Source organism: Neopsephotus bourkii, unplaced genomic scaffold, assembly GCF_033783945.1.
Source record: "Neopsephotus bourkii isolate Nb327-2 ecotype Australia unplaced genomic scaffold, CSIRO-AGI_Nbou_v1 NB_309, whole genome shotgun sequence".
NCBI lineage: Eukaryota > Metazoa > Chordata > Aves > Psittaciformes > Psittacidae > Neopsephotus > Neopsephotus bourkii.
In genome coordinates, this window is record NW_026900817.1 from 538,990 (window position 1) to 557,843 (window position 18,854).

At 53.7% G+C, this 18,854-nt stretch overlaps 2 protein-coding genes across 2 annotated transcripts; both read left to right on the forward strand.

Annotated features, from left to right (window-relative positions):
• Window positions 1-3,731: 3,731 nt before the first annotated feature.
• On the forward strand, window positions 3,732-8,025 carry LOC133208941 (keratin, type II cytoskeletal 6C-like). Its single transcript, XM_061347214.1, has 9 exons — window positions 3,732-4,340; window positions 4,937-5,151; window positions 5,336-5,396; window positions 5,635-5,730; window positions 5,897-6,061; window positions 6,513-6,638; window positions 6,839-7,059; window positions 7,461-7,495; window positions 7,576-8,025. Exons 1-9 carry the CDS (start codon window positions 3,732-3,734, stop codon window positions 7,872-7,874), a joined length of 1,827 nt encoding a protein of 608 aa, XP_061203198.1. The 3' UTR covers window positions 7,875-8,025.
• Window positions 8,026-11,529: 3,504 nt separating this feature from the next.
• Window positions 11,530-16,436, forward strand: LOC133208949 (keratin, type II cytoskeletal 6C-like). Its single transcript, XM_061347224.1, has 9 exons — window positions 11,530-13,176; window positions 13,898-14,112; window positions 14,292-14,352; window positions 14,502-14,597; window positions 14,732-14,896; window positions 15,006-15,131; window positions 15,324-15,544; window positions 15,825-15,859; window positions 15,954-16,436. The coding sequence occupies exons 1-9, from the start codon at window positions 12,598-12,600 to the stop codon at window positions 16,283-16,285; spliced, it is 1,830 nt and encodes a 609-aa protein (XP_061203208.1). The 5' UTR covers window positions 11,530-12,597; the 3' UTR covers window positions 16,286-16,436.
• The last annotated feature ends 2,418 nt before the right edge of the window (window positions 16,437-18,854 follow it).

Consider the following 18,854-nt stretch of genomic DNA (forward strand, 5'->3'; position numbering starts at 1 on the left):
TGCTGCCTCTGTGTAAACTCACCTCCAGCAAAGGGCTCCTGAGAGCAGGGCAGGGAGATGAGGAGGCCAAAGGCTTCTGGATGGCTGCAAACGAATCCAGACACCGAGCCCCTCTTTGTTTCCTGTTCCCATGGTTGCACCAGCAAGGCAGGGGAACTGCTGGGCTGGATGGGAATGAGCTTCCTGTTGGTATAGGGAAAATGTGACCTGAAATAGGTTTGGTTTCGTCTGCTCATGTTTTAAAAGCCTCTTCTAAAGCACAATGGAAGCACTTGGATGGCAAAGTGGCTTATGGGAAGTGTGGGAATAAATGCTTGGCTTTGTTCTTTTCCCCCCCCCAAATTCTCCCTTCCATAGTTCAAGTTCAGTGCACGTTGATCAACATCAAGGCTGCTGAAAGGAGCCTTTTCCACCTCATTTTCAAGGCTTGAGTAGCTTTTCCTGTGTTCCTGCCTGTTTATTTGAGTAGAACCATGGACTGGGTTGAGTTGAAGGGACCTTAAAGCTCCTCCAGCTCCAGGGACCCCTTCCACTGGAGCAGGGTGCTCCAAGCCCCTGTGTCCAACCTGGCCTTGAGCACTGCCAGGGATGGGGCAGCCACAGCTTCTCTGGGCACCCTGTGCCAGCGCCTCAGCACCCTCACAGGGAAGAGCTTCTGCCTAAGAGCTCAGCTCAGTCTCCCCTCGGGCAGGTTCAAGCCATTCCCCTTGGCCTGTCCCTACAGGCCCTTGTCCCAAGCCCCTCTCCAGGTTCCCTGCAGCCCCTTTTCATAGACTCACAGAATAATTTGGGTTACAAAAGCCCTTTAAAGGTCATTGTGTTTCACTGGGGCTCTGGGTACAGCGACGCCGTGTGAGATCCCCGCAGCCTAAAGCCGCCTCTTGCGTTTGCACCGGGTGATGCTGTCGAGAGCCAAATCCCACTTTGATTTCCCAAACTTGGCTGGAGATGCAGCCGTGACTCAACGAACATGAACACCTTATCTCACCACTCGGGGCTCCGGCGCTGCAATGGCTTCACCCTGCTCCTCCCAACCAGGGCCATGGAATGGTCCTCATCAGCTCTTCCCACCCCCGGGGAAGAGAAAAACCAGCAAAAAACACCCAAAAAAGTTAAAGCCCATCAAAAAAACCCAAACCTCTGAAAAGTTAAAAAACACTTTAAAACCACCAGAAAAGTTAAAAAACACCAAAACCCCCCTAGAAAAATACATCTTCATGCTTGGTAACACTGAAGGAAGCACGAAGAGGTGTCCAACGTGTGTGTCCACATCCACGGTTGTACCTACAGCAGCTACAACCCCACAGCACCCTCCTGCACCCTGGGGTCTTGCCTGTGATTTGCCTCTGGGTGGGAGAGGAGCTGGATGGACCCCGCTGGCTTTCACCCCAAGGGGGGGACCAGACGTTCGTTGGGTGTTGCTTGAGGTTGTGCTTCAGAACCACCCAGGCTGGGCAGGCAACTGTAGCATTGAAGGGTCTTGGTGGACACCAATGAGCTCTATGGGACCTCCTCAGCCACCATGTTCATTGTCCATGTGTGTATCTATTGCCTACAAACCACGATGTGCAACCACCAAACCCCTGCCCACCCCATCCCTTTGGTCCCACATTGACATCTTATTACATATATATGTATTTATCCCTATTTATCCCCCTGATCTGCTTTCTTGTGTGCTCATAGACCCACACTGGTGCTGAGGAAGGTGGTGGGATGAGCAGGGGTATGGGGGCATTTGTTCTCCAATGGAGATGCCGGTTTATCCGCACGTTCTGGGTCCCTCAGCACTGCTGCAGTTGGGTGTCTGGGTGGTATTTTTAGAGGTATTTAAACATCAGAAGATACCAGAGTTGCTGGTGTGGATTTTCAAGCTGTGTTTAATTGCTGGTGTCGGATGGGAACTCCTGGGAATGTTGCTAGAGAGCTGCCAACGCAGTTGGGTGCCTCAACAGTCATAAAGATCATGGAACCATGGAATGCTTTGGGTTGAAGGGACCTTAAAGCTCCTCCAGCTCCAGTTCAGCTCCAGGGACCCCTTCCACTGGAGCAGGGTGATCCGAGCCCCTGTGTCCAACCTGGCCTTGAGCACTGCCAGGGATGGGGCAGCCACAGCTTCTCTGGGCACCCTGTGCCAGCGCCTCAGCACCCTCACAGGGAAGAGCTTCTGCCTAAGAGCTCAGCTCAGTCTCCCCTCGGGCAGGTTCAAGCCATTCCCCTTGGCCTGTCCCTACAGGCCCTTGTCCCAAGCCCCTCTCCAGGTTCCCTGCAGCCCCTTGAGGCACTGGAAGCCTTTCAGAAGGCCTTTAAATGGTTGAAAACTCATAAATGAAAGGAAGTCCTCAGTTTTAAAGCAGGACACAAAGTGCCCTTTGATAAACAGCCTTTCCCAGCCAAGCGGGTTAGCGCAGGAGGGCTCAGAGGCTTGGTTCAGTTCAGCTCGGGAGCTATTCCAGGACAGCAGCAAACCTGGAGTGCTCTAAGCTCCTAAAGCCTGGTGCCTGCTTTCAGCTGTGCTCACAAAGGGAAACCTGCCCCTGCTCCCCAGGGCTCAGCACAGACACGTGTGTGTTTGCCAGGAAGGCATCTGCATATCACCCCCAAAGAGAGCCAGGAGCCCCAAAGCACCCGTGTCCTCCACTGCAAGCACTTGTGCCCTCTGTTCTCCTCCTCTCCATGTGTCTACAGACGGGTTGAGCTCTCCTCCACCCTCTGCCTACCTAATTGCATTCAAATAGCTAAAGGCTTCCTTCTGGCTTTGGCATGCCTCCTCCTCAATGTCTGCTCTCAGAGCCGTGCGTCCGTCCACACTTCCCACTGGAGCAACGGGATTCCCTCTGTCTTCTCTGGCTCTTCTCATGGCATTGAAGCCCTTGGAAAGTCCTAAAGGGATTTACCATGGTGTTGGGAATGGCTTGGCAGGAGGACTCTGGGACTCCCAGTAAGAGTTTGGTCCAAGAGTGAATGAATTCCCAGTGCAAACCATTACTCCCACTGTCAACCATTGCTCCCAGTGCCAACCATTGCTCCCAGTGCCAACCATTGCTCCCAGTGCCAGCCATTGCTCCCAGTGCCTCCTTTCTGGTCGGGTTTTATTTATCGGGAAGACGCAGAGCCTCATCAAAATGCAATTTGCTAAACCCCGGCTCTGGATTGAGAAACTGCTTCTCCAAGCCAAAGGCAATTTTCCATGTAAAGAGAAGACGAAGGGTGTGACACAGGCGTGTTTTGGGAGTTGTGAAAGCCAGGCTCCAACTTGGCATGGAGCTGCAGCGCGCAATGCCATGGGGTTTTGGAGGGAGAGACAAACACAAGCAGAGAGACAACCACAATGGATGAAAGGTGAAGCGAGACGACTGGTGTGCCCTATGGAGAGTACTATGGCAGCACGGGAGCGGAGGGCTTGTTATTCATGGAGAGCTCCCATCCGGGAGACACGGTTCTATCTCCTCTAATTTTGCCCTGCACTACAGGGTGTGTTTCTGGGTAGGGTCAATGTTGGGCAAATTGAAGATGGAAATCTGTAAACCACGCCACGCTGATGAAGACAGGACCTGTCTCCTCCTTCACGCCCATGCAAACCCAGCCCACCTCCAGGAACAGATAAAAGAGAGCACCCACTGCCCTCCAGCCAGAGGGACCTACTTCCCTTCTCCTTGCACTCACCGCCTTGCAGCACGACTCCGTTCATCTTCCCATCTTCTTGGTTTTGAATCCGCTTGGAAGAACCGGCCATGTCTCGGCAGTCTGTCTGCAGAAGCTTTGGAGGAGGGAGCAGAAGGGGCTACAGCTCTTGCTCTGCCATCGGTGGTGGCTTTGGAGGAGGTGGCAGCAGAAGCAGGAGCAGCTACAGCTCATTCTCTATGTCCAGGGGATATGGAGGTGGTGGCCGTTGTGGAGGGTTTAGCAGCAGGAGCCTCCACAACATAGGTGGCAGTGGAAGGATCTCCATGGGTGGATGCTACGGTGGTGGAGGATACGGAGGCAGAATGGGTGGCTTCGGTGGAGGCTATGGAGGAAGTCTAGGCAGCTTTGGTGGAGGCATGGGTGGCTTTGGAGGAATGTGTGGTGGTGGAGGAATGGGTGGCTATGGCGGAGGAATGGGTGGTTATGGTGGAGGAATGGGCGGTGGAGGAATGGGTGGCTTTGGTGGCCCAGGCTTTGGCATGCCAGGCTTTGGTGGCCCTGGTAGAGGTGGCCCTGGGATCCAGCCGGTGCAGGTTGACTCAAGCCTCCTGCAGCCGGTCCATGTTGAGATCGACCCCCAAATCCAGCAAGTGAAAAACCAGGAGAAGGAGCAGATCAAGACTCTTAACAATCAGTTTGCCTCCTTCATTGACAAGGTGAGAGGGTGGGATCGTGCCCAGTGAAGGACCAAGGCTGGGAGGATCCCTGAATCCTGCAGAAGTGAATCCCAGCGGGCTGAGAGGCTTGAGCAGAGGTTTTTTATGAAGTTCTGTTGGGGAAGACATGAGAATCTCTGGATCTCTCTTCCATAGGAGATCAAAGCTGTGTCTCCAGGGCTTTAATCTACCCTGTTGCACCAGGCTGCACTAATAAGTTGCTCTCGCAAGCAGGCTCAACGCCTCCAAACATCTGCAGGTTTCAGGCACAATTTCTCCCTCCTGCAACATTCTCTTTCCAAACACCCTTCCATAGAAGCCTCCAGTGATATCACTTTTCCCCTCCTTGTTTTCAAATATCCAGGCTTTTCTATCTAGACTTGAAACCCAATGTTTCGACCCAGCTCCTTTGACTTGCACATGACTTGGGAATTCCCTCCTTTTCCCAACGTTTAGGCAATAACAGACACTCAGAGTACAAACTGGTCCATGTTGTCCTATCATCACATGAAGGAGAATCATTTTACATGGTGAAAGAGATGCCTCAGCTGCTGCTCCCCATGTGATGGTAGATACTCCATGTCTTTGGCTTTCAGGTCCGCTTCCTGGAGCAGCAGAACAAGGTCCTGGCCACCAAATGGGAGCTGCTCCAGCAGCAAGGACCATCAGGGCCGAGGAAGAACCTCGATGTCATCTTTGAAAACTACATCCAGAACCTGAGGAGGCAGCTGGATGCCATCCTGAGCCAGAGGGGGCAGCTCGAGTCGGAGCTGCAGAACATGCAGCAGTACGTGGAGGACTACAAGACCAAGTAAGTGCTGGGGCAGAGAGCAGCTCAAGCAGCTTGGCAGCCCTTTTCTTCACTCAGATCCTCCTTATGGCTCTCGTGGGCACGGTGTGTTCGGTCTGTTCTGTTGCTTCTTCCTGTGCCTTTTTTAGCGTGGCCTCGGGCAGGAGAATTCAGGAAACTCAACTTGTGTTTTTACTCTCTGTAGGTATGAGGAAGAGATCAACCGGCGCACCAGTGCTGAGAACGAGTTTGTGGTGCTTAAGAAGGTGAATCACACACTACAAAGGGATGGTTTGGACATGGGGCTTCATGGTGCTTGGATGGGCTCCATCCCGAGCCTGTGGAGCTGCAGGATCCGTGGGCTGATGTTTGAAGTCTTTGTTTTTAATTTGCATGGCTGAGTAACACCATCACCGCTCTCACCCTCAGCACAGGCTGTAATTTCCATGATCCCAAAGGATTTCCAAGAGGAAATGAAACTATTGTCTGTGATCTTTCCTTTAGGATGTGGACAGTGCCTACATGACTAAAGTAGAGTTGGAAGCCAAGGTGGGAGCTCTGACCGATGAAATCAGCTTCCTGAGGTGCATCTATGAGGAGGTAAGATCTTGCCCTACCCATGAGCTGCCTGCAGTTGCAATGTGGTGGCCAAAGACACTGGGGTGGGACTGGGTTTCCATTGGATTTGGTCTGCAGAGGCTGCTTGGAGCTGCTGCTCCTCTGTGCCCTCGTCAGATGCTCAGGCTGACTCCTGTCTTGGTTATAGGAGCTGGCTCAGATGCAGACCATCAGCCGGGACCTGTCCGTGGTGGTGTCCATGGACAACAACCGGCACCTGGACCTGGACAGCATCATTGAGGAGGTCAGGCGCCAGTACGAGCAGATTGCCCAGAGCAGCAGAGCTGAAGCTGAGGCTTGGTACCAAAGCCAGGTGAGATGGGAGCAGATCAGGAGCCTGGGTGATGGTGAGGGCTGGCAGGTCATAGATGACAATGGGAGACATCTCAAGCTCATGGTGCTGGAGATCAGGCAAGGAAGCCTCAAGAGGAACCGTGTTGCTCTTGAGGGATGTGACTCACTGTTTTCAGCTGTTTTCAGCCCCACTTTGGTGCATGGTACAAGCCTCTCAAGAAAGATGGCCAAAAATGTACCTTAACTAGAAAACGTGTGTCCAAAGCAGCTCTTCATAAGCCTTAGTGACAATAGGATCTACTTCATAGTTCAAACCCCAAAGTTGAGTCTCAGAAGCATCTTCTACATCAATCTGGGCATCCATGACCAGTGGTCATTGCAGCAGCACAGGAGCTATGGAACTGCTGGCAAACCTTGTGTAGACATCATTCATGTGTCACTGATGGGTTGCTTTGTCTCTGTGCCACCAGTACGAGCAGTTGCAGAGCACTGCTGGAAGGCACGGGGACAGCCTCCGCAACACCAAGATTGAGATCCAGGAGCTGACCAGGAACGTGCAGAGGCTGCGGGCTGAGATTGAGAACGTCAAGAAGCAGGTAGGGGCTCCTCAGCATCATAGTGGGTGACGGCATCAGGTTGGACCACAAATGACCATGTGTGGGGTAGAAACGGTTTCGTCAAGCACCCCTTGTTCACTTCATGTAGATGTTTCCTTTCTTTGTGTTCCCTTGATTTCTCCACTTGGGTTTGAGGGTTGATCACAACCAACTGAGAAAGTGCCTGTTTCCTTCCTCAGAACCAGCATCTTCAGGCAGCAATTGCTGAGGCCGAGGAGCGGGGTGAGATGGCCCTGAAGGATGCCAGGATAAAACTGGAGGAGCTGGAATCTGCTCTGCAGAAGGACAAGGAGGAGCTGGCTCGCTTGCTGAAGGAGTACCAGGAGCTGCTCAACATCAAGATCGCGCTGGACGTTGAGATTGCCATGTACAGGAAGCTGCTGGAGGGAGAGGAGAACAGGTAAACCCATGGCCTCCGAGGGATGTTAGGGCAATGCCTAGGACCTGTAGTTAGGGTCTGTGCTGGACACCTTGAGCTTTGATGTTAACGGTGTCATCTCAAACCAGCTCTTTGGGTGAGAATGAGTAGATGGGGCAATGGCATTGGTTGATATTTTGGGTGGTCAGGACTATCATAGCCATATCCTGCTCACTGCAGGGGATGAAGCTGCCACTTCATCTCTGTTACATGAACCTCAAAACTGGAAGAACCTCATTATAAAGAGGAAGTTTCCAATCATTCCCTCCCTAAGCACTGCAGTGACACCAACATTGCTGCTAGGGATGAAACAGGAAAATGGTTCAAAGGTGCAAAGAGAGTTCTCTCTTTAACAGTGACTCTTTTACCTCTTTCCCTCCCAGGCTGTGCAACGATGGCATGTCCAACATCAATGTCTGTAAGTACCTGCCCTGGTTTCCTTCTGGGGATAAAGCCTGCCCATGGACAACATGTGTGTAACCCGTGCTTCTCTTGCAGCTGTGATAGGCAGGACCACCATCACCGGCGGCAGAGGAGGCATGGGAGGAGGCTTCGGAGGAGGCAGCGGCATGGGAGGAGGAATGGGAATGGGAGGAGGAATGGGAATGGGAGGAGGGATGGGAATGGGAGGCGGCAGCTGTGGCATGGGAGGAGGGATGGTCGGCGGCGGCTTCTCCTCCGGCAGCGGGAGGATGTGCGGCTCCGGCGGGGGCAGCTTCAGCTCCGGGGGGGGCTCGTCCTCCGTGCGGAGATGTGTCACCACCACCTCGGTCAAGTCGTCAGGAGTGAGGTTCTGAGCCCCGCGCCGCGCCGGCAAAGGAAAGCGGCGTCTCCCCCGCTCCCCCGGCAGCAGCCCAGCCTCCCCGCAGCCAGCCCCGGGCTCCGGCAGCCACACGGACTGGGTCCCTCGCCTGTGCCACCGCCACCCGGCTCCTCCCTGCGGGGAGCCCCGTGATGGAGCCAGCCCCGGGCAAAGGAAGGTCCCCGCTGGGCACCCGGCCCGGAGGAGCGGGGGCTCTGCCTGTGCAAGCGTGTATAAAGCTCCTCTTTGCTGCTCTTCCTCCATGGCCGTGTCCCCCGGGTGCTTCTGCATGTGCTGCATCCACCGCTTCCATTCACCAGCCTTTGGGACAAGCTGTGTCTTCCGTTCCCCTTGCCCTTGCTGACCCGGTCACCGCGCTCACACACACATGGACTTTTCCTCGGGAGAACAAAGCTTGTTCCCGATGCCTTGTGACATGGAGCGGGATGTGCTGTCCCCACCTCCCTTCCTCTCCTGTCTGCGGTCAGCCCTCCTTCCCAATAAATTGCATAGAACATTCATGATGTCTTCGTGTTGTTGCTTTGGAAGCCTCTTCTAGGCAAGGTGGTGTTGGATGTTGGGGAGGGTTGGGTTGATGTGTTGTGACATTGAGGGAGGTGAATGGGTGTGGGAATGGAGCCGGGCAAGTGGCCAAGCATGGGCGACTCTTGACTCTTGTTGGTCATTGTGGTGCCCATACCTGGAGTGACGGTTTCTGGGCGCTCAGGTCACACAGTGTGTGACAATTCAGCTGAGGTCCTGGAATTCATTGTCCCAACCCACTCAACTGAGCACCCTCATGGAGTCCCTTCTGATCGTCTGCAGGAGGGTTAGATCCTAATGAGTGTTATGGGAGGGACATGGTCATGGTCATCTACCGCTGGTGAACAAGGGGCTGTGATTGCTGCACAGCTCTGGTTCCATAGGCTTGGGAATCACGACCTCACCCTCCCCTTCAGTGACCAGCAGTAGGAGCACAAAGAGCTCCACAGACGTGCCTCACCCAATAGCGTGGGCTCAGGTTCCCATCAGCTCCCTCAATGGCCCATTCATCCCCAAGTGTCTCTTCTTTACAAGTGGGAGGGATCTGGTGTAGCTCGAGGAGGGGGAACAGAAGAGAACCGGTGTGTTTGATCTGCTCCTCCACTGCAGGAAGAGATCAAAGAGGCAGAAACCACTTTCAGTGGTGGTTCAGGAGTTCCACATCCACTGACTGGGAGCTGCTGTTCCAGAGGAGGCCATGAGGATGCTCAGGGGCTGGAGCACCTCAGTATGAGGCCAGGCTGAGAACACTGGGGCTGGAGCAGAGAAGCTGCATGGAGACCTCAGAGCAGCTTCCAGGGTCTGAATGGGGCTACAAAGATGCTGGGGAGGGACCTGCATCAGGGACTGGATCGATGGGACAAGGGGTGATGGGTTCAGACTGGAACAGGGGAAGTTCAGGTTGGAGATAAGGGAGAAGCTCTTCCCTGTGAGGGTGCTGAGGCGCTGGCACAGGGTGCCCAGAGAAGCTGTGGCTACCCTGTCCCTGGCAGTGCTCAAGGCCAGGTTGGACACAGGGGCTTGGAGCACCCTGCTCCAGTGGAAGGGGTCTCTGGCCGTGGCAGGGGTTGGGACTGGATGAGCTTTAAGGTCCCTCCAACCCAAACCATTTCATGGTTCTCCGATTCCACGAACATGTTCCTTGTCTGGAACACGTTGTTGTAGGTATTGCTGTGAGAAATCATTGCAACACCCCTGCCTCCGCTGCCAGCAGCTCTTTGCTGTGTGAGAGCCGAAGCTGCAGCCTGGCTTGGGCTCCATCCACGCTTTCTGCAGTGCTCACACTTTGTGTTGATGACTTTACTCTGTACAACCCCTTGTGTAAGAGATGTGAAGGCACGGCGGGAGCCCGGCTGGGTGTTCTGGCTACTGGAGGAGGCTGCAGTGACTCCAGGTTTGGTGTAATCTTCCCTTCTTGTCTGAAGACGTCAGAGTGACTCAATCTGGGCGTCTTATCTGTACGTGCTCGCTGTGGTCAGCAGCCAGGCATTTGGCTGACTTAACAGATCTTCCCCTCGTGTTGGAGCCTCCATGTGGGATGTTCCGACCAAGCAATGCTCCATGCTGGGAAAGGCAGCTGCCGTGTGTGTGGCAATCTGGAGGGAGGCCATGGGAAGAGATGACCTGGTTTATTGTGAGCAAAAATGGAGCTAGCCTACACCCCACACCTCCCTGGGAGTGCTCGTCATGAGCAAGTGCACTGGGCTGCGGAAGGGTCTGGAGAAGTTGACTCTGTGTCTTGGGGAGAACAATCAGGATGTAAGACCCTCTTCATTCCACAGAATCACAGAATCATGGAATGGGTTGGGTTGGGTTGGAAGGGACCTTAAAGCTCCTCCAGCTCCACCCCCTGCTATGGGCAGGGACCCGTTCCACTGGAGCAGCTTGCTCCAAGCCCCTGTGTCCAACCTGGCCTTGAGCACTGCCAGGGATGGGGCAGCCACAGCTTCTCTGGGCACCCTGTTCTAATTCCAGCTGCTTTAGGAAGGGAAGGTTCCCCAGTTCCCTGCTGCAGGAATCACTGCCCATGTTCAAGCTGCAGCCACACATCTGGATAACCCTTGGCTTGTGTCCCCCTCAAGGGTAGGCTCACCCTTGGCCAACCATGATTTGAATCCCCCTCAAGGGTAGGGTCACCCTTGGCCAACCATGACTTGAGTCCCCCTCAAGGATCACATTCTCCCCTGCTCCACTCCAATGCTGTGCATGAGCTGTGGTGCTCAGCAGCCTTGGTCTCAGTGAAAGCCAAGGGCATTCGGTCCTGGTTCCAGTTGTGGTTTTGGGAGTGATTCTCTGGGCTGGTGTTGAAAGGCTCTGAAGTGTCTGAGGCTGCCGGATGGGCCCTCGTGGTGCTTGCAAACGGGGTTCAGGTGCACAAAATCTCATGTGTGACTGTGAACATTCTGTATGGATGCACTTACTCATCCGTCTGTCCACAGGTCTTTGGAAGGAACTTATGTATGCCATTCATAACCTGCCGGGGGGGGGACTGAGATGAGTTCTTCCCTGTGAGGGTGCTGAGGCGCTGGCACAGGGTGCCCAGAGAAGCTGTGGCTGCCCCATCCCTGGCAGTGCTCAAGGCCAGGTTGGACACAGGGGCTTGGAGCACCCTGCTCCAGTGGAAGAGGTCCCTGGAGCTGGATTGGAGCTGGATGAGATTTAAGGTCCCTTCCAACCCAAACCAAGCTGTGCTTTTATGATTCTAAATCCATGTTCATTGCTGTTTTAAGTCTTTGGAAGGGCTCTAGTGTCTATTTTCTCTGTCCCTTTTTATTATGTGTGCTGGGTATTATCTAGAGAAAAGCTGTACATATATCTGATTGACAGTATCCAGAGAGGTAAGACCTTGTAGATGCCTTTTAAGTAGCATTTACAGATCCCAGTTTCCTTTTAACCAGCACCTATAATCTCAGTTCTTTAGAACCTGCCCATCACCGTCAGCTTTTATTTGCTCTCATCAGCTGGAACCTTACGAGCAATTAGTTAGAATACTAATTACATGCAATCAGAAACTGTGATTCTTTATTTCAGAGGCATCCCACAAACCCGTTTCTACTACACATTCCTTTCCCAACTCCATATTTGAAATCAAGAGGATATACTGTGCCTTAGAAGTTGTAACAGCTCTGTTTCTCTCCAGGTTTTCCCAGTTCTGCTGTCTCATCTTTGGAGATAACCAGGTAAAGAAGAGGTCACAACACTGATCCGAGCTGCAGGATCCCCTCACCACCTCCAGGTGTTCATCATCAAGTGTTCACCATCATCACTCCACTTCTAAAGGACTTGTCTGTCTTTCCCCAGTCACTGAAGCATCTTCCCAACGTCCCTCTGTTCTTGCACAGGTCATCATGCCCTGTCAATTAGAAGAGCTTAGAGAAGGAACACAGTGATCCAAGGTGCTGTGTTCGCTCTGCTCCAGCATCATCCCAGGTCCTGGTGAGTTGTCATAGATCTGGGGAAATACCCTTGGAGGGCATTTAATCCCTGGGTTGAAGACACTCCCATTCTGAGTGCGACCAAGGCGATGTTTTCCCTTTGCAGCAGGAGAATCTGCTGAGTCTCTTCAAAATTCGGTGTCATGAGTTCCCATTCATGATTGGGAAATGTCTAAAATGCCAAAGGCAACTTGACATATAAAAAGGGGATTTAGGGTGTGTGTGAGGAATTGTGAAAGCTAATATTATAGCAGGGATGTCATCAAAACTGCTGCTTTCCATGGAGCTTTGATTGGGAAGATCTGTATCTGGAATGATTGGGAGCTACTAATAAAGGCTGGAAGGCCAAGAAGGGGCTGCAGAGAAGCACGTTATTGTACAAGGTGATTGTCAAGATGTTATAAAGATACGGGAGTCCACTTAGTCACTGCGACTGGTTCCAATGTTCTTGTTCTTTTATTCCCTTCTCTATTGCAGGGTGTGTTTCTAGGCAGGCCCAAATATGGCAAAGCTCAACTGGGAATCTGTCAACAGCCCCGTGCTGATGAACATAATAAATCGGGTTCCACCTTCACGCCCATGCGGCCCCAGCCCACCTCCAGGAGCGGATAAAAGGGAATGCTTGGAGCTTCGGAGCCAGAGAAGACTGGGCACACTTCTCTCTGTGCTCATCCCGCAGCAGCACAGCTCCATTGGATCTTCTGCTCCTCTTGGGTTTGACTCCACTTGGAAGAACCGGCCATGTCTCGGCAGTCTGTCTGCAGAAGCTTTGGAGGCGGGAGTAGAAGGGGCTACAGCTCTTGCTCTGCCATCGGTGGTGGCTTTGGAGGAGGTGGCGGCAGAAGCAGGATCAGCTACAGCTCATACTCCTCATCCAGGGGAGGTGGAGGAGGCGGACAATGTGGAGGGTATAGCAGCAGGAGCCTCCATAACATGGGGGGCAGCAGAAGAATTGCAGTGGGTGGATGCTATGGTGGTGGAGGATACGGAGGCAGAATGGGTGGCTTTGGTGGACCCTGCGGAGGAGGAATGGGTGGCTTTGGTGGAGGCATGGGTGGCTTTGGTGGTGGAATGGGTGGTGGAGGAATGGGTGGCTTTGGTGGTGGAGGCATGGGTGGCTTTGGTGGAGGAATGGGCGGTGGAGGAATGGGTGGCTTTGGTGGCCCTGGCTTTCCTGGAGGCATCCAGCCGGTGCAAGTTGACTCAAGCCTCCTGCGGCCGGTCCATGTTGAGATCGACCCCCAGATCCAGCAAGTGAAAAACCAGGAGAAGGAGCAGATCAAGACTCTTAACAATCAGTTTGCCTCCTTCATTGACAAGGTGAGAGTGCAGGACCAGGCTTGGTCAGAGGTGGGAATTCTGCATGACTTCAGGTGTGGAAACGGATCTTCTGTTTCTTCCCAACAAGGGCTTGTTGGAGTTTGCCTTAGCAGCAAGTTGTTAGTAACGTCTTACTAAGGAGTAGGGAACAAAGGGCAAGGTTTGCACGTTCACAGAGGATGAAAGGGAGCATCTGTAGGGCATTGTGTGATCCTCTTGCCTTGTCATCTCTTCAGCCTAATTTCTAGTGATTCAGGGTAAAGTCATCCTCGTACATTCAGTTGTCCAAAGAGCTCTCATTATTGGGCTTCTCCTTCTGATGAAGCTTTCTTTGCAGGGATGTGATTCTGTGACCTTCAGAGTCCCAAACACCTTTCCAGTGCTCCTGGACTGTTTTCATTCCAAAACGGAGCTAAAGGAATGCAAAATTCCCTGTAAATGAATAGTTAGATCAAAGATGTACTGGTTTTCTCGACAACTCAGAGATGACAGCGATGTCCAAACGGATGCTATGGGAAATAGGGATGCTTCCATTCGCAACAGCATTGTGTCCCAGAGTTCAGAATGACTCAGAGTTTAATAGTGTTTGTCATGGCCTTAGGAGCTGAATGTGTAAATAAGGCATAACTGGGGGTTTGGGAAGTGATTCCCTTGGCCTCCAGCATCAGCAGGAGGCTTGCGTTGTGTCGTGTTCCTCACACATCCCTTGGTGGGCTTTCAGGTCCGCTTCCTGGAGCAACAGAACAAGGTCCTGGCCACCAAATGGGAGCTGCTCCAGCAGCAAGGACCATCAGGGCCGAGGAAGAACCTCGATGTCATCTTTGAAAACTACATCCAGAACCTGAGGAGGCAGCTGGATTCCATCCTGGGCCAGAGGGGGCAGCTCGAGTCGGAGCTGCAGAACATGCGGCAATACGTGGAGGAGTACAAGACCAAGTAAGTGCCCTGACAGGCTCAGAAAGGAGCTCAAGCAGCCTGGAGAGCAGAGGTTGGGCATTCCCACAGGCTTCCCATTGCTGAGGAGCTCTGGAGAAATGGGACTGAGGGAAGGGGGGTTCTGTGGTTGACCCATGAACAAGTCCAAGGGATTCATCTGGCCCTGTCCCCTTCTACAGGTATGAAGAAGAAATCAATAGGCGTACTGCTGCTGAGAACGAGTTTGTGGTGCTCAAGAAGGTGAGTTACAGGGGCAATAGGAGAGGAGGCTGCCAAGATGTTGGAAGGGGGAAGCAAGAAGATAGGCAGCTCCCAACAGGCGCATTGGTGTCAACAGCTCTTCTGGGGTGGGATGAAGCTCATGTCTACCTGTGTGGTCTTCCCTTTAGGATGTGGACAATGCCTACATGACTAAAGTAGAGTTGGAAGCCAAGGTGGGAGCTCTGACCGATGAAATCAGCTTCCTGAGGTGCATCTATGAGGAGGTAAGAGCTCTTTCTTTACCTGGGCTGGCTGGAGATGCAATAAGGTGTATGGTGGCCAAAGACACTGAGGTAGGACTGGGTGTCCATGGGTGTTTGGTCTTGAGAGTCACTTGGGCTGCCTGTCTTGGTTGCAGGAGCTGGCTCAGATGCAGACCATCAGCCGGGACCTGTCCGTGGTGGTGTCCATGGACAACAGCAGGAACCTGGATATGGACAGCATCATTGAGGAGGTCAGGCGCCAGTACGAGCAGATCGCCCAGAGCAGCAGAGCTGAAGCTGAGGCTTGGTACCAGAGCAGGGTGAGTTGGGGTGTAATAAAGGCTCCTGGAGCAGTTTCTGCTGTTGGATGCAGAGCAGAGGAACCAGCTGTGTTCTTGGTGTCACTGATGGGTTGCTTTGTGCCATCAGTATGAAGAGCTGCAGAACACTGCTGGAAGGCATGGGGACAGCCTCCGCAACACCAAGATTGAGATCCAGGAGCTGACCAGGAACGTGCAGAGGCTGCGGGCTGATATTGAGAACGTCAAGAAGCAGGTAGGGGCTCCTCAGCATCATCGTGGTGAAGCAGGGACAGCGTGAGGGAAATAGGGAATTCGTTGGCATTCAGTTCCTTTGGAGCAGATTGATGTTTCCTGCCTGTTTCCATTCAGTTTGTGCCCTGAGGCTTCTCCAGTGGAGGCTGTGCAGGAGGGCACTAAGAAACCGCTCCTCTCTTTGCTTAATCAGAACCAGCAGCTTCAGGCAGCAATTGCTGAGGCCGAGGAGCGGGGTGAGATGGCCCTGAAGGATGCCAGGAGGAAACTGGAAGAGCTGGAAGCTGCCCTGAGCAAAGACAAGGAGGAGCTGGCTCGCTTGCTGAAGGAGTACCAGGAGCTGCTCAACATCAAGATTGCCCTGGACGTTGAGATTGCCATGTACAGGAAGCTGCTGGAGGGAGAGGAGAACAGGTACGTCTCACTTGTGTCTATTTGACCAAACCCTTGGCTGTGTTAAAACCTGTATCTGAAGGTGAATTCCGTACTGCTGGTGCTCGCTCTAATCCTTAGTCTGAAGCATCTTCTACATATTGCTCATGGGAATGTTTAGTTCAAACTTGCTCATTTGCTTTGAGGAATAACTGGGAAATTTAGACAAGTCGGGAATATCGACCTGGTTGAAAGTGGGAAATCCTCAGCTAAAGAAATGTGTGTTTCCCAGAGGAATAACTGCTCCTGTTCTCCCTCACAGGCTGTGCAACGATGGCATGTCCAACGTCAATGTCTGTAAGTACCTGCCTCTGTTTCCTTGACCAGGACTAGCAGCCCATGTCCTTTGGAGATACGATGGACCTGTGTGTAACCTGTGCTTCTCTTGCAGCGGTGGTAGGCAGGACCACCATCACCGGCGGCAGAGGAGGAATGGGAGGCGGCTTCGGAGGAGGCAGCGGCATGGGAGGAGGCTTCGGCGGCGGCAGCTGTGGCATGGGAGGAGGAATGGGAATGGGAGGAGGGATGGGAATGGGAGGAGGGATGGGAATGGGAGGCGGCAGCTGTGGCATGGGAGGAGGGATGGTCGGCGGCGGCTTCTCCTCCGGCAGCGGGAGGATGTGCGGCTCCGGCGGGGGCAGCTTCAGCTCCGGGGGGGGCTCGTCCTCCGTGCGGAGATGTGTCACCACCACCTCGGTCAAGTCGTCAGGAGTGAGGTTCTGAGCCCCGCGCCGCGCCGGCAAAGGAAAGCGGCGTCTCCCCCGCTCCCCCGGCAGCAGCCCAGCCTCCCCGCAGCCAGCCCCGGGCTCCGGCAGCCACACGGACTGGGTCCCTCGCCTGTGCCACCGCCACCCGGCTCCTCCCTGCGGGGAGCCCCGTGATGGAGCCAGCCCCGGGCAAAGGAAGGTCCCCGCTGGGCACCCGGCCCGGAGGAGCGGGGGCTCTGCCTGTGCAAGCGTGTATAAAGCTCCTCTTTGCTGCTCTTCCTCCATGGCCGAGTCCCCCGGGTGCTTCTGCATGTGGTGCATCCACCGCTTCCATTCACCAGCCTTTGGGACAAGCTGTGCCTTCCGTTCCCCTTGCCCTTGCTCTCCACAACACCCGGTCACACGTGGACTTTTTCTCAGGAGAACAAAGCTTGTTCCCGGTGCCTTGTGACATGGAGCGGGATGTGCTGTGCCCACCTCCCTTCTTCTCCTGTCTGATCAACCCTATTTCCTCGGGATGTTGCCATTCCAAATAAATTGCATAGAACATTCACTACGCCTTTGTGTCGTTGCATTGGGAAGGTTTGGGCTGTTCTGCTCAATGCGTTGTGGCTGTGCTTTGAGGGAAGGGAATGGGTGTGGGAATGGAGCCGGGCAAGTGTCTAAGCATGAGTGATGCCTCTTGACTCTGGTCAGTCATTGCAGTGCCTGGGGGCACAAGTCCTTACCTGCAGTGGTGGGTTCTGGGTGCTCAGGTCACACAATGTCAGTAAATGTGAGCAGGCCGGGGCAATGGGAGCCCAAACTGGAGGAATTAAAGAGGCTGATAAAGGTTTGGGCAGGTCGTGACAGAGCCGCTTCCTTGGAATCCCATATATTCATTTCCACAGTGGACGTCCCTATCTATATCTGGAAAAATCCATCACTGAGGGGTCCAGCACCCACTGGAGCAATGAGCCAATATTTAGGGATCAGCCTTTATCCTGGATTCCAGACTTTTAGCACAGGAAGAACCAGTGCTGGGATCATCACTGCAAAGTGATGGGACTGGTGCAGGAATGCACCCAGTGCAGGGTGGCAAAACCAATAGAAACCCAAACATGTTGATTGATGATGGAGATCAGCAGCAGGGTGGGAACAGGAATCAGATCAATTGTTGATCACTGTTGTCAGCTCATCTGAGTTTCCTGCCTCCGAGTGGACTTTGCTTTGTGATAGGGGAAGGTGGCAATGGAAGGAGTCTTGTGGTCAGCGGTGGTGGGGCAGGTTTGGATCTGCCTGGGAACAGGGCTAGGAGCGTTGGCCAAGCACCTACTGCTGGTGAGCAAGGGACTGTGGTTGCTGCACAGCTCCTGGTACCCAGTGCTTGGGAACCACGACCTCACCCTCCCCTTCACTGACCAGCAGTCGGGGCTGTTCAGCCTGGAGAAGAGAAGGCTGCTTGGAGACCTCAGAGCAGCTTCCAGTGTCTGAAGGGGGCTATAGGGATGCTGGGGATGGACTCTTCATTAGGGACTGCAGTGACAGGACAAGGGGTAATGGGTTAAAACTGAAACAGGGGAAGTTTAGATTGGATCTAAGGAGGAAATTCTTTACTGTGAGGGTGCTGAGGCACTGGAATGGGTTGCCCAGGGAAGCTGTGAATGCTCCATCCCTGGCAGTGTTCAAGGCCAGGTTGGATGAAGCCTTGCGTGGCATGCTTTAGTGTGAGGTGTCCCTGCCCATGGCAGGGGGGTTGGAACTGGATGAGCTTAAGGTCCTTTCCAACCCTAACTATTCTATGATTCTATGCATGAAGAGCTCCACAGACGTGACTCACCCAACAGTGTGGGCTCAGGTTCCCATCAGCTCCCTCAATGGCCCATTCATCCCCCAGTGTCTCTTCTTTACAAGTGGGAGGGATCTGGTGTAGCTCAAGGAGGGGGAACAGGAGACGAGAGCCGGTGTGTTTGATCTGCTCCTCCACCACAAGAAGAGATCAAAGAGGCAGAAACCACTTTCACTGATGCTTTAGGAGTCCCACAACCGCTGGCTGGGAGCTGCCGGTGGCCTCACAGCAGGTCAGGAACCTGCAGACCCAGCAGAGGTGCAGGCAAGGCAGTGGGGAACGGTGTGAGGCCTCTTGGAAGAGGCACCTCTCCTCCCTTGGAAGCCCATCACAAGTGGCTGGAGCTGGGAACGTGCCTGGGTTTGGCCGAAACAGAAGGCGATGCCTCTGAGAAGCTGGGGCTGAGCCAGGAACACTTTAGGGTTTGGCTTGGGGCAAGAGTCACCTATTTTTGTTCTTAAGTTTAAGACTCTGTTTCTTCTCTGCTTTATAATCTGAAACACGGCGTTGTAGGCATTGTTGTGAGGAATCATTGCAACACGCTCGTCTCTGCCGCCTGCAGCTCTTGGCTGTGGGAGAGCCGAAGCTGCAGCCTGGCTTGGGCTCCATCCACGCTTTCTGCAGCGCTCACACTTTGCGTGGTGGGGATGATTGTGCTGTGCACAGCTCCTTGCGAAAGAGATCTGAAGGCACGGCGGGAGCCCGGGCCGTCTGTCGAGTTTTACCTGGAGGAGGCTGCAGTGACTCCAGGTTCGGT

Coding starts and splice junctions, on each gene's coding strand:
- LOC133208941 (XM_061347214.1), top strand. CDS start 3,732: ATGTCTCGGCAGTCTGTCTGCAGAAGCTTTGGAGGAGGGAGCAGAAGG. Junction 5,397..5,634: donor AGTTTGTGGTGCTTAAGAAG/GTGAATCACACA, acceptor TCTTTCCTTTAG/GATGTGGACAGTGCCTACAT. Junction 6,062..6,512: donor AGGCTTGGTACCAAAGCCAG/GTGAGATGGGAG, acceptor CTGTGCCACCAG/TACGAGCAGTTGCAGAGCAC.
- LOC133208949 (XM_061347224.1), top strand. CDS start 12,598: ATGTCTCGGCAGTCTGTCTGCAGAAGCTTTGGAGGCGGGAGTAGAAGG. Junction 14,897..15,005: donor AGGCTTGGTACCAGAGCAGG/GTGAGTTGGGGT, acceptor TTGTGCCATCAG/TATGAAGAGCTGCAGAACAC. Junction 15,860..15,953: donor CATGTCCAACGTCAATGTCT/GTAAGTACCTGC, acceptor CTTCTCTTGCAG/CGGTGGTAGGCAGGACCACC.